General features: G+C 35.7%; 1 protein-coding gene across 2 annotated transcripts in view; it reads right to left on the reverse strand.

The window, feature by feature from the left end:
• Window positions 1–15,439, reverse strand: part of LOC128547373 (uncharacterized) — a 147,802-nt gene that overhangs the window by 68,293 nt on the left and 64,070 nt on the right. For both annotated transcript variants that reach the window (XM_053519969.1, XM_053519970.1), the window contains exons 12-14: window positions 8,669–8,868; window positions 3,701–3,813; window positions 2,472–2,591 (exon numbers count right to left, since the gene is read on the reverse strand). In XM_053519969.1, the coding sequence (XP_053375944.1) occupies window positions 2,472–2,591; window positions 3,701–3,813; window positions 8,669–8,868 (433 nt within the window). The remainder of the gene's footprint in view (window positions 1–2,471; window positions 2,592–3,700; window positions 3,814–8,668; window positions 8,869–15,439) is intronic.

Consider the following 15,439-nt stretch of genomic DNA (forward strand, 5'->3'; position numbering starts at 1 on the left):
TGACTTACTTTCACATTTCTGTAGGTACAGGCTTCAAATTTGGACCACTTGCATAGTTTTGTGTTCCGAAGTAAAATTTGACCTTGATTTTGACCTGGTGACCTACTTTCACATTTCTCAAGCTACAGCCGCATGCATATTTTTGTGTTCTGAATTGAAATTTGACATTGATTTTTACCTATTACCTACTTTAACATTTCTCAAGCTACAGCCTTATAATTTGAAGCACATGCATAGTTCTGTCTACTGAAATGAACTTTGACCTTGAAATTGATCTAGTGACCTGCTTTCACTTTTCTCAAGCCACAGCTTTCAAATTTGGACCGCATACACATTGTTTTGTACCGAAAGGAAATTTGACATTGATTTTGACCTTGAGCTAGTCTTGAAATTTGGAACAGTGGATGGCGCCAAGATCACTCTGTAATCTCTTGTTAGGTTAATAGGTTAAAGGTCAAGGTCAGATTAAACCAGAATGGTAGAACTTTTGTTTACAGTGAGCATATAATTTCTGTTCCTTGTGCAATTACTGAATGCATCAAGGGGGGGCATTTCGTGTTCGATGAGCTCTTGTTAAATTTTACTGTGATGATGAAAAGTGGGGCTAATTAATTAAATCCGCTCATGTACAGTCAGACATATTGCTTAAATGCTCCAAGTCCTTGCTTACCCTTTGTTTAAAATGATGTTATGGTAATTAAAATCTCACTGCATATACATTTCACACACTGGGATGATTACTTTGAACAATTACAGTAGAGAGTTAAACCCTGATATAACAAGCCAAATGGTTGTTCTATTATTTAGCTTAGTGTCCTAGTATTGACCCTATTTTAAAATTAACCTACACTTGATAAAGGAAATTATTCTGACTTATTTTCACATACATTGTACATTTCATTTTTGATACAGTATAAAATATTTCCTCTAGAGTGTTAACTGTGTTTTTTATTCAATGATACAACATCTCGACACAGATTTTGATATCAGATAATCCAGTTTCAAACTAGATCTTGATTTTATAAAGTCAAACATTCTTATAAGGTTTAATAAAGATCAAAAATAAACCAATGTCTCTAGTGTGTTAACAATGTTTTTCTAAATCTTCCCCTAGTGACGAGATTTTTTTACCCTAGATAATCCAGTTTCAAACTTGAAGTGGGTTTTATAACACAAATAGTCTGACCAGATCTAGTATAGATCTAGAAGAAAAGTGGAACCTAGTGTTTGCTAACTATGTTTTTTCTATGATTTGATACTGCCACTTAGTGTTAGACAAGATGACTCGGTTTCAAAATCTATTGAGATTTTCTTAACATAACATTCTAAGTTTCAATACAACTGGGCTAAAATTGTAACCTCTACAGTGTTTACACTGAAACTGTGACTGACGGACGAACACTTACGCATTTTTTTCCTTAGTAATTGCACATATTATCATATTATGTTGAGATCATCTTTGTAAAACGGTGTTCACACTTTATTTCATCTTAATTTGCAAATGTGCAATGCTTGCATCAGATACCATGGACCCAAACGATCTTTTAGGAAAGACAACAGCATCCTTAAAAACTCAAAATTGAGAAAACATTACATTTCCCTCTCCTTTCTAGTCAAATTGTTGAAAAGTTAATCAATTAATTCAACTTTCTTTCCAATTTCCAAAGAATTGTAATAACTACAAATTCTTATTGATGAAAATAAGGTTTGGTGTGAGAAATAAATGGTTTTAAAGGTTTTTCAGCACAATAAAGGGATTTAAAGGATTTCTACAAAATCAAAGTTTTATAATGGTTTTAAATGATTATGCACCCCTGGGAGGCCTGCCCCAGGTGCCTATTCGTGCATTTCAAGCTTTGATGGCAGAGGGAGAACCCTACAACAATCCTTATCCCTTCAGACTTGGTTTAATTGTTTCTGTATTTTGTGGTCCTTTGGGTTCATGGAGTTCATTCATTACCTGTGTAATAGAGTTTTGCTTAAGCCTGAGAGGTATTGCACTTTTATTTGTCTCTCATGAATAGATTCAAACTGAGTCTGCTATTATTCTGCTTGGTTGCATTCTATGCTTCTAAGGGATCTTTATACAGATTTTATTTGTCATCCGCTGTAGATATTATACTGCCTGATATAGTTGGGAACGGATGACGGTAAACGCATGCGTCTGTTTGTTTTTTGTATTTTTCAAAACGGGCTTGAAAATACCTAATGAAATCAATAAGCATGACAAAGATCAGTAAGTGTTTGAGAATTCGGTGATTTTCCAAACTTTATATTATTGTCTACTTTAAATGTAACTGATAACAATATTGGAAAATTTCTGCTTTTTTCTTCTATGTATATGCAGGGCATACAGTCAGTAAAACTGAGCATAGTTTAAAGTCCTGTCTCCTTTGTCTGCTACAGAATAAGATAGGTAGAGTTTAACTATTTCAATGAAGCCATGATACAAGAAAATAATTTCTACTCACTTTTATTCCTTGAACAACATTTGTGTGGAATTCTCCAACTTTCCATTCATTTTGCTGCAGACACTTTTCAGCAATACTACTAAGCTGTTTGTCTCTACCTCCTGCTGACCAAACACACTTCTGTTAAATAAATAGGAATATCTATTTTTAACAAGAATGACTTCTAAAAGCATTGTATGACACATACCACCTGAAAATGGGTTGAAAGAATAAAATAATTTTCATATCCAACAGGAGTGCCAGAATGTCACACTATACGCCCGTCATGTAGATGTTACAGTAAAACATATTCTGTATAAGTATGGTAGACAGTAAGTCCAAACAATGACAATAACCAGGTTTAAAAGTTTCAAGAATAAGCTATTTATAGTAGCAACAAAGGGTTGTAAGTCTACAAGAAATCTATATTTTGCTTTTTCCAAGTCCAAGAAAAACGAAAGAACTCTTTACCAGGTACAGATATCTTAAAATACACTTTTGAAAGTAACATCTATGTGTACCACAGAAAAGTGGTCTTGGCTTTTCCCTTCAGTCAATCATAAAAAAGTTACAATCTAAGTTATTTATAGTAACAACATAGGGAAGTTTATCTTATAAAAAAACAAAAATCCTTAACAGGTAGCGACAGGTAGAAATACACCTTAAATTGGATGCAACATGCGTGTTGTACTACTGTAACAGTGAAGTGGTCTTGATTTTTCCTCACGGACAATCATAAAAAGTTACACCTACAGCCAGTAATAAAAAGTTACAATATCAGCTAATTATAGTCTCCTAACACTATTTCATTCCAACGGAAGGATAAAATCTATATGTAATATGTAGACATTGCATAATGGGGATGTGTCTGGCAGTGGACAAAGTAAAATGTTGTTCTTTTTTTTTTTTTTTTTTTTGAGTTTATGGCCTAAACGAATTTGGAGCAAACGTATAAATATATCCTGGAGACATCATTGTGAAACTTGGACCTTAAAAAGGCATTGTTTTCAATGATTGCTCTGCATATTAAGTTGTAGTCAGGAGCTCAACAGGAGAGCTATCCAAATAGACTAAAACCTCACTCAATCCTAACTACATGTAAATGAAGATATATTCGATAGCGAGATTTACTAAATCAATCCCAACAAATCTAGTACCAAGTTGGGTTCTAACTTCACCAATGTTGCACAGTGGAATTCTGATACTCTAGGGAAAAAGTTAGCAGATTTGCTAAAAAATATTTTCCTTACTTTTTGTAGTTTTAAATCCTGAAGAATTGCATTGATTTCATCAGCTGTCATATACTTCAGGAACTTATTTCCACATCCTTGAGGCTCAAGACCAGTCAACATTTCCCTGAGAACTGTATGTTAATATATAAAATAAGTGAACTTTAAGTAAACACTAAGTAAACTCTTTTGTCTCGCAATAAAGTAAACTTTCTTGTCTAAGTATTAAAGTATACTATCTTGCATCAGTATTTAGTTAACTTATTGTTGAATTTCTATGTATTTACAAATACATGTAGTTAGATGCGGGGAATGATAGAAAAGTCCTTGTAAGGATAATGCTTCAAACCTGGTTTGGTATATATCTATCATGAGGTTCTATAAGTAATTTACTTGGCTGAAAAAAACAAAAACAAAGTAATTGTTATAGTTGTATATAAGATTCTCGTGAAAAATATTTCTAAGACAAATTATGATTTTACTCATCTGTGGCACATGCAAATGTAACCAAGGGACCTGATTTGTACATATGCATAGCAAAGTTCAGAATGTAAAACAATTATAATAAGCTAAAATTTCTGTGTTTCCTTAGTTTAGTTTAAACATATTTTATTTCAGTAAGACATAAAACATTTACAGAACATTAATTATGGAATTGGACAGAAAGCTATATCAGCTTACAGCTGTCCTCTCCTTATTGGTACAAATACAGATTTTTTTCATGGCATAACTGATTTTACATGAATATAGTATTATATGAAAGAAACAAGAGGGCCACGATGGCCCTAGGTCGCTCATCTGAGATACACACCATAACAGTGTAAACATATTTAACCAAGTAATTTCATGGAAACAAATATTCTGACCAATTTTCATAAAAAGTGGGAGCAAAAATCTTGAATTTAAACAAGTATTTTTTTTATTTGACCTAGTGACCTAGTTTTTGAACCCAGATGACCCATATTCAAACTTGACCTAGATTTCATCTAGGCTACCATTCTGACCAAATTTCATGAAGATCAATTGAAAAATACAGTCTCTCTCACATGCACAAGGTTCTTCTTTGATTGGACCGAGTCGCATAGATTTTGACCCCATATTACCCACATTCGAACTTGGCATAGATTTCATCAAGGCAACCATTCTGAACATTATGAAAATCCAGCGTAAAATGCAGCCCCTGATGCATACACAAGGTTTTTCCTAAATCTGACCTAGTGACCTAGTTTTTGACCTCAGATGACCCATATTCAACCTTGACCTATAATTCTCAACAAACTTTATGAATATCCAATGTAAATGCAGTCCCTATAGCGTACAGACGTTTTTTTTTAATTTGACCAGGTGACCTAGTTTTTAAAACCACATGACCCACATTCAAACTTGACCTAGATTTCATCCAGACAAACAGTCTGATCAAATCTCATGAAGATTCCATGTAAAATGCAGTCCCGATTGCATACACAAGTTTTTTCTTTGATCTGACCAACAGGCCTTGTTTTTTGACCCCAGATGCCCCATTTTCGAACTTGGCCTAGATATCATCAAAGCAATCATTCTGACAAAATTTCATGAAAATCAGTTGAAAAATACAGCCTCTAATGCATACACAAGGTTTTTCTTTCGATTTGACCTAGCGACCTATTTTTTGACCCCAGATGACCCATTTTCGAATTTGGCCTAGATTTCATCAAGGTTATCATTCTGGCAAAAATTCATGAAGATCAATTGAAAAATACAGCTTCTGTCCCATACACAAGGTTTTTCTTTGATTTGACCTAGTGACCTAGTTTTTGACTCCAGATGACACATTTTCGAATTTGGTCTAGACTTCATCAAGGTAATCATTCCGTCAAAATTTCATGACGATCAGTTGAAAAATACAGCCCCAATCGCATACACAGGCTAAATGTTGACAGACAGACAGACGACGGACATCAAGCGATCACAAAAACTCACCTGAGCAATGCTAAAAAAAAACAAGAGGGCCATGAAAGGCCCAGTATCGCTCAACTGACCTACTGACCTAAAGATCATCAAGATCAACATTCTAACCAAGTTTTATTAAGATGGTCATAAATGTAGCCTCTGAAGTGTTAACTAGCTTTTCCTCTGATTTGACCCAGTGACCTAGTTTTTGCCCCCACATGACCCAGATTCAAACCTGACCTAAAGATCATCAAGATTAACATTCTGATTAAGTAAGTAAGTAAGTATAGTCTTTATTTACTGATAAAGTTTCATAAAGATACAGTCATAAATGTGGCCTCTAGAATGTTAACAAGCTTTTCCTTTGATCTGACCTGGCGACGTAATTTTGAAACCCACCTGACTCAGATTTGAACTTGACCTTGAGATTATCAAGATTAACATTCTGACCAAGTTTCATTAAGATATATGGTCATAAATGTAGCCACTACAGTGTTAACAAGCTTTTCCTTTGATTTGACCTAGTGACCTACTTTCTGACCCCAGATGACCCAATATAAATCTCATCCAAGATTTTATTGAGGGTAACATTCTGACTAAGTTTCATTAAGATTGGGCCAAAATTGTGATCTCTAGAGTGTTAACAAGTTTTTCCTTTGATTTAACCTGGTGACCTAGTTTTTGACCCCACCTGACCCAGATCTGAACATGACCTATACATCATCAAGAATAACATTTTGACCAAGTTTCATTAAGTTATGGTCATAAATTTGGCCTCTAGAGTGTTAACTAGCATTTACTTTGATTTGACCTAGTGACCTACTTTTTGACCATACATGACCCAGATTCAAACTGGACTTTAAGATCATCATGAGTAACATTCTGACCAAGTTTCATGAAGATACATTATAAATGTGGCCTCTACAGTGTTAATAAGCTTTTCCTTTGATTTGACCTGGTGACCTAGTTTTTGACCCCTGATGACCCAATATCAAACTCGTCAAAGATTTTTATGAGGGTAACATTCTGACCAAGTTTCATTAAGATTAGGCCACAATTGTGACCTCTAAAGTGTTAACAGTCAAAGTGTTGACGACGGACGACTGACGGCGGATGAAGACGACGGACACAGGGCGATCACAAAAACTCACCTTGAGCAATTTGTGCTCAGGTGAGCTAAAAAAACGTAAACAAGAGGGTCATGATGGCCCTATATCGCTCACCTGTTATCATTGCACTTGAGGACAAGAAGGTCCTCAGAAAAAATATCTAAGTCCAAAGGACAGGAACAACAAAGGAAAGAAATTTAACCAAAAAGAAAAACAAAATTCTTACAAGGTACAGATATGTCAAAATACACCTAATCCATGTTGTACCACAGAAAAGTGGTCTCGGTTTTTCCCTACGGCCAATAATAAAAAAGTTACTAAAAATAGGCTATTTATAGTAATGTAAAAGGGAAGTAATTCAAAAGAAAATTATTGTACGTGAATAAAAGAAGAAACTGCCAAATAAATCTGTTGACATAAATGAAATTTCAGATCAGAATCTTCATTAGTTACGGAGATATACCCATTTTAATTTGAAATAAAGGGAGGTAATTTGACATAAAATCAGACCATAGTTATCTACCCTGATTGGCTCGGTCCAACTAATGACAATAATGAAATTTCAAATAAGTCCTGTAAGTACTTACTGATATAAATCCATTTTGACTACAATCAGGGGAGGTAATCAGATACAAAATAACTCTGGAAACTACGATTGGATCTGATTTGTCATGGAATCCAAGATTTATTGTTGTTGAAGATATTTTGGAAGTTTGTATCAAATAAAACCATAAATGAAGTCTCTATATGGCTGCAAAAGCCAAAATAGCCAATTTTGGACCTTTAAAGGGCCATAAATCTGGAACCCATGATGGAATCTGGCCAGTTCAAGAAAGGAACCAAGATCTTGTTTTTTTTTTTTTTTTTTTTTTTTTTTGGATTTAACGTCGCACCGACACATGATAGGTCATATGGTGACTTTCCAGCTTTAATGGTGGAGGAAGATCCCAGGTGCCCCTCATCACGAGCGGGCACCTGGGTAGAACCACCGACCTTCCGTAAGCCAGCTGGATGGCTTCCTCACATGAAGAATTCAACGCCCCGAGTAAGGCTCGAACCCACATCGATGAGGGGCAAGTGATTTGAAGTCAGCGACCTTAACCACTCGGCCACGGAGGCCCCCCAAGATCTTGTGGTGATACATGTTGTGTGCAAGTTTGGTTAAAATCAAATCATAAATGAAGTTGCTATTGTGTAGACAAAGTCAAAATAGCTAATTTTGGCCCTTTCAGGGCCCATAACTCTGGAACCCATTAGGGGATCTGGACGGTTCAACAAAGGAACTGAGATCTTATGGCAACACAAGTTTTTTGCAAGTTTGATTAAATTCAAATCATAAATGAAGCTGCTATTGTGCAGACAAGGGCAAAATAGCTAATTCTGGTCCTTTCTGGGGCCATAACTCTGGAACCCATAATGAAATCTAGCCAGTTCAAGAAAGGAACCAAGATCTTATAGTGATACAAGTTGTGTGCAAGTTAAAAAGATGAAGAGATGAAACAAGAGGACCACGACGGTCCTGAATCGCTCACCTGTCCCCACATGACCCAGTTTTGAACTAAGTATGACGTCGTTTTTTCTTTATTTGACATAGTGACCTAGTTTTTGACCTCATGTGACCCAGTTTTGAACTTGACCTAGATATCATCAAGATAAAAATTCTGGCCAATTTTCATGAAGATCCATTGAAAAATATGGCCTCTAGAGAGGTCACAAGTTTTTTCTATTATTTGACCTAATGACCTAGTTTTTGAAGGCACATGACCCAGTTTTAAACCTATCGACATATAGGTGTACTGACAGACGGATCAGCCAACATCAGCAAAAAAATTTGACCATTCTTCTTTGTATAAATGAAAGCAATTTTATCCTGATACTAATTGTATTTGCCAGATACCAGCATTACATTTATGCAAACTGTTAATTTCTTTAACATGTTTAAATCACTCACTGACTCCAAAATTGTAATAATCCCAGCTTTCTGTAGCACCTCGTTTTCCAAAATCGGGATGTAAATAATATCCTTTTCCTTTTACATTTGTTGTTTCATCATCTTTTTCTCTTGCCAATCCAAAGTCAATTAGGCGAGCATTAAAAGCATCATCCAACACAACATTACTAGATGTTATGTTCTTATGAATGATGACATCCCTGTAACACAATAAAAACTATTTAAAACATTATACTACTGGTAGAAATTGTTTGCATCCGTTGTTTGGTAATTCTTTTCTCTAGCTACTCCAAAGTCAATTAGGCGAGCATTAAAAGCATCATCCAACACAGTCTAGAAATGTTCTGACGAAGGATGACATCCCTGTAACAGAAGTCATTTATAGTTGTTAAAAGTACGAAGTGTACACTGACAGGATTTTATCTTAGGACAGGGATAACTGTATACCCTTTTGTAAAATTTTATTGTGATTTTGGGAAATTCATTGTTCAGATAAATATGCTATGAAAATTACTTTTGTTTGTTTGTTCTGGGTTTAACACCGTTTTTCAACAGTATTTCAGTCATGTAACGGTGCCAAACCAATGTTCCTGGATTCTGTACCAGTACTAACCTGTTCTCCACATGTATCTGCCAACTTCCCCACATGAATCAGAGGTGGAGGACAAATGATTTCAGACACAATGTATTTTATCAAATCGTCGTGGAGAATATACACCATGGGAAATGTCTGCCAGAGAATAACATTCATTGTGTCAAACAATGTGGGTGATAATGTGAAACAACTGTTTCATGTATGAATCAAATCCGTTCTGAATATCAAAGATAGAGTGAAATGGCATCAAAGCTCTGACCTGAAATTCTAGGATAGCAATAGTTTCCATAAACAAATGCTACACTAAATTCAAACCTTAATTTCAACAGCTTAATAACTGCATTTAGCAACGAATTACAATGAAAGCATGGACACTATGCAAATGGACATAAATGTCACTACAGCAATACAATATTGATAAATACTTGTAGACATATTATGGATACGATTCTTATGATCACATTTACAAAATCCAGACATGTCATAATCATAATTAAAAACATGGTTCATCGTTTGTGCACAAATACCGCAACAACAACATTGGAACGCTCTTATAAACAGCCACAGTAACTTCATCTATTAGCAGCTGGATTTTTATCACACATATCTATCAGATATAATCTAGAAAACTAACTATGAAATGTATAATAAGATACTTTGTCAAAAACTAGAGGTGCATTTGAGAAAATGGCATGTCTCCCACAACTGCCTAATAATCTAAATAGTATGTCTTTTTTGTCTTTATATACTGTTCGTGGGCTATTGGTATTCACATGTTGGGAGTAACGGGTCTACAATGCTATGTCGGTGCACAATGTTGTTCAGCAGTAGCCATCGACAATGCTCCGAAGTGTCTTGGCCGATCTTGCTAGTTGATGAACATGGCCGATGTCTTAAGGTCAAACATATTTTGTTCAAGTTTAGTGAAGATTGGATGAGAAATGTTCGACTTAGATTGCAGACAAGCTTTGTGACAGACAGACACAAACACACACTCACAGACTGGAGTAAATCAATATGTCTCCCACACCACTGTGTGCTAGGAGACATAATAATTCATTAGTTTGACAAATTTAATACTGGAAGCCTCAAACTCCCCTAGAGGAAGGCTTGGCGTCCTGTTACTCAGTGGCTAGAACGCAAGCTAGCTGTTCGGTCACTTGAATGAATGAGTTGGGTTTTACGGCCAAGCGACACAAAAAGGTCATATATGAAGGCTAGAACGCAGGCTATGCGTCTCGTTACCAAAAGGATATACACTTACTTTAGGAGAGGATGATACAATAGTAATACACACTAAATTTGATGAAGACCCATCATGCAGCTTATCCACAAGAAATTGATAAGATGGGGGTGGGGGGTTCTGTTTCTTTTAGATCTACTGCCCCTTTGAAAGGGCCCCCAAGTTCCTCTATTTGTACAACACTGGGAGAAGACCTTAAAATGAATATCAATCAAGCTTTTCATGAAACGAAGCCACCAAATCATGGTACTTTAATCTATTTTTATCTCAAGCAGCTTAATCTAAAAGTGATCTAAGAGCCCCCATTTGAATAATTTGAAAGTCATTTTATTGGTAAGCTCCAACAGCCCCTGAAAGGGTCTGAATAGTCCTAGCAGACCAAACCTTCACCCAATTATTCAGAATACAATATGGGGATAAAGAAACAATGTAAACATATGATACAATTGTTCCGGTACACAGCATTCCCATTCACGCAAAAATGTGCGTAATTCACGCATAAAAAGTCACTTGCACGCAAGTTTTAAAATTCCACGGGTACAATGCACGCATAAATAACCTGACAGAAAATACATTGTTCGTCCATAAAGAGCTGAAATTCAAGTAACCAGACATTATTTTTGATCCGCACATGCAAATTACCGCGTTACACACTGCTGACAATTTGCTATGTGTCAAGACGAGTTGAATTACATGCCGGTAGCATAATTTAAGCTCATCCTACTCCAGGTACTTGTGAGATTTTTGCAAGAACTGTGACAGCGAATCAAATTATTCGTAAAACTAGACGTATAGTATTCAGCCAATCAACGATGCTTTTACATCTTTGATACTTTCCGATAATTGTCAACATGTGCAATGTTTTTGGACGTTTTTTTCAACAAGTTGTTGAATAATTAAGTGGCCAGCTGGCATCTACTACACAATTATTTTGTCTCTATTGTAAAAGAAAGACCCGTAAGCAGCTTGTTTGTTAATATTTACAAAATGACCGGCAGACTGACTTTCATTAGGCAATTTTCTACAAATTACTTTTCATTTTTATTCGAGTCCGATACTGTTCATGCTAAATAAGTATTACCCGCCGAGTTTTTATAATTTTTTTTTTTTTGGGGGGGGGGGGGGGTGCGGCCTGGGTATTCTTTTGTCGACATAAAACAACAATAATGTTCTTTTTTCTTTAAAATGAAAAATGAAGATATCCAAAGAAAACAGAAAACAAGAGCTGTCTGATGACAGCGCGCTCGACTATTCAAAGAATTGACTGAAGAATGGGGTCAAAATATTAACATAGATATTCAGACAAAAGAAAAAAATAGATTAGATAATGTTCCAGTATTTGTGGATTTCGATAAGTCTTGCACTAAACGGCAATGTGTGAACCAATTTCAAAGTCCAAAAAGGGCCATAATTCAACCAAAATAGTTGTCAGAGTTATGTACTCTTGTCTACAGATGGAAATCATAATGATAAACAAGTGTTCAAAGTTTAAAAGATATATGTCAAATAGTTTTGACAAAACATGGACTTGTATGAAAACAGAACAGATTTCCAAGTCCAAAAAGGGCCTTATTTCAGCCAAAATAGATGACAGAGTTATGTACTCTTTCCTACAGATATAGACTATTATACTGAATAAGTGATAAAAGTTCCAAAGCCATATGTCAAACACTTTACACAAAATATGAACTGGTACGAAAAACTTAACCAAGATTTCTAAGTAGAAAGGGGCCATAATTTAGCCAAAATCCTTGATGGAGTTATGTACATTTGCCTATAACTAGTCATGGTGATGGTAAACAAGTGTTGAAAGTTTCAAAGCTTTATCTCAAAAGACTTTGCAAAAATATGAACTGGTACGTAAAACTTAACCAAGATTTCTAAATCAAAAAGGGCCATAATTCAGCCAAAATCCTTGACGGAGTTTTGTGCTCTTGCCTATAACTGGACATGGTGATGGTAAACATGTGTTGAAAGTTTCAAAGCTTTATCTCAAAAGATTTTGTCAAAATATGAACTGGTACGAAAAACTTAACCAAGATTTCAAAGTCAAAAGGGGCCATAATTCAGCCAAAATCCTTGATGGAGTTATGTACTCTTGCCTATAACTAGACACGGTGATGCTAAACAAGTGTTGAAAGTTTCAAAGCTTTATCTCAAAAGACTTTGTCAAAATATGAACTGGTACAAAAAACTTAACCATGATTTCTAAGTCAAAAGGGGCCATAATTCAGCCAAAATCCTTGATAGAGTTATGTGCTCTTGCCTATAACTGGCCAAGGTGATGGTAAACAAGTGTTGAAAGTTTCGAAGCTTTATCTCAAAAGACTTTGTCAAAAAGTGGACTGGTACGAAAAACTTAACCAAAGTGTGACGCCGACACCGACGCCGTGGTGAGTAGGATAGCTCTACTTATTCTTTGAATAGTCGAGCTAAAAATCTTAATCTGAAGGAAAAACAATATAACTTTGTAGATATGAGGGTTGGAGGGGGTTTTTCTATCTTTAGACCTACTGACCTAGTTTTTGACCACAGTTGACCCAGTTTCAAATCATCTGACCTAGATATCATCAAAGTGAACATTCTGACCAATTTTCATGAAGGTCGATTGAAAAGTATGGATTCTAGAGAGGTCATAAAGTTTTTCTATTTTTAGACCTACTGACCTAGTTTTTGATCGCACATGACCCAGTTCCAAACTTGACCTAGAAAATATCTAGATGAACATAATGATTAATTTTCATGAAGATCCATTGAAAAATATGGCCTCTAAGGAGGTCATAAGGTTTTTCTATTTTTAGACCTACTGACCTAGTTTTTGATCGCAATTGACCCAGTTTCAAACTTGACCTAGATATCATCAACATGAACATTCAGACCAATTTTTATGCAGATCCCATGAAAAATATGGCCTCTAGAGATGTCACAAGGTTTTTCTATTTTTAGACCTACTGACCTAGTTTTTGATGGCACATGACCCAGTTTCAAACCTGACCTAGATATCATCAAGATGAACATTCTGACCACTTTTCATGAAGATCCATTGAAAAATATGGCCTCTAGAGAGGTCACAAGATTTCTCTATTTTTAGACCTACTCACCTATTTTTGGACCGCACGTGACCCAATTTCGAACTTGACCTAGATATCATCAAGGTAAACATTCTGACCAACTTTCTTAAAGATCCCATGAAAAATGTGACCTCTAGAGTGGTCACAAGCAAAGGTTTACGGACGGATGGACGGACGACGGAGGCCACACGATCACAAAAGCTCACCTTGTCACTTTGTGACAGGTGAGCTAAAAACTGCATGATTTGCATGAATAAAGTTAAGTCTGGCTTTATGAATGAAATACAATAATTGGTATAAATAGTATCTACTATTTCACTGGGTATAAACCATGCATCATTTAGTGACAAGTTATTAACCTAATTCGGGAGAAGGATTTGACAGAGCTATAGGCAAAGCCTGGTGAAATTCTTGACAATAGTTTCAAAAGAAAACTGTTTCAGTTTAAATGTTAAAGATGGTCTATACTTAATAGCTCATCTGCAACAAATTTCAGGTAAGACGCAAAAGAAGCATTCTTCATGAAATACTGATAAGAGAGTTATGGCTCATATGCCAAATGATGTGGGTGATGATGAGATACAACTATTCTAAGTTTGACACAAATCTATCAAGACATACATGAGATAAACTGAAACTGCATCAAAACTTAAACCAAACTGTGAACACCGGTCGCCAATATCAGTGCAAATAGCAGTCAAGCTAAAAATAGAGTAAAACAAGAGGACCATGATGGTCCTGAATCGCTCACCTCTTCCCACATGACCCAGTTTTGAGTATGACGTCGTTTTTTCTATTATTTGACATAGTGACCTAGTTTTTGAGCTCATGTGACCCAGTTTTGAACTTGACCTAGATATTATCAAGATAAAAGTTCTGACCAATTTTCATGAAGATCCATTGAAAAATATGGTCTCTAGAGAGGTCACAAGGTTTTTCTATTATTTGACCTATGGACCTAGTTTTCGAAGGTATGTGACCCTGTTTTGAACTTGATCTAGATATCATCAAGGTGAACATTCTCACTAATTTTCATGAAGATCTCATGAAAAATATGGCCTCTAGAGAGGTCACAAGGTTTTTCTATTTTTATACCTACTGACCTAGTTTTTGATCGCACGTGACCCAGTTTCAAAACTGACCTAGATATCATCAAGGTGAACATTCAGATCAATTTTCATGAAGATCCATTGAAAAATATGGCCTCTAGAGGGGTCAAAAGATTTTAATTATTTTAGACCTACTGACCTAGTTTTTGACCGCAGCTGACCCAGTTTCAAACTTGACCTAGATATCATCAAGATGAACATTCAGACCAACTTTCATACAGATCCCATGAAAAATATGGCCTCAAGAGAGGTCACAAGGTTTTTTTATTATTTGACCTACTGACCTAGTTTTTTAAGGCACGTGACCCAGTTTCAAACTTACCTATATATCATCAAGAAAAACATTCAGACCAACTTTCATACAGATCCCATGAAAAATATGGCCTCTAGAGAGGTCACAACGTTTTTTCATTATGTGACCTACTGACCTACTTTTTGAAGGCACATGACCCACTTTCAAACTTGACATAGATATCATCAAGATGAACATTCAGACCAACTTTCATACAGTTCCCATGCAAAATATGGCCTCACAAGGTTTTTCTATTATTTGACCTACTGACCTAGTTTTTGACGGCACGTGACCCACTTTCGAACTTGACCTAGATATTATCAAGGTGAACATTCTGACCAATTTTCATGAAGATCTCATGAAATATATGGCCTCTAGAGAGGTCACAAGGTTTTTCTATTTTTAGACCTACTGACCTAGTTTTTGACCATACGTGACCCAGTTTCGAACTTTACCTAGAT

This window comes from Mercenaria mercenaria, chromosome 12 (assembly GCF_021730395.1).
Source record: "Mercenaria mercenaria strain notata chromosome 12, MADL_Memer_1, whole genome shotgun sequence".
Lineage (NCBI taxonomy): Eukaryota > Metazoa > Mollusca > Bivalvia > Venerida > Veneridae > Mercenaria > Mercenaria mercenaria.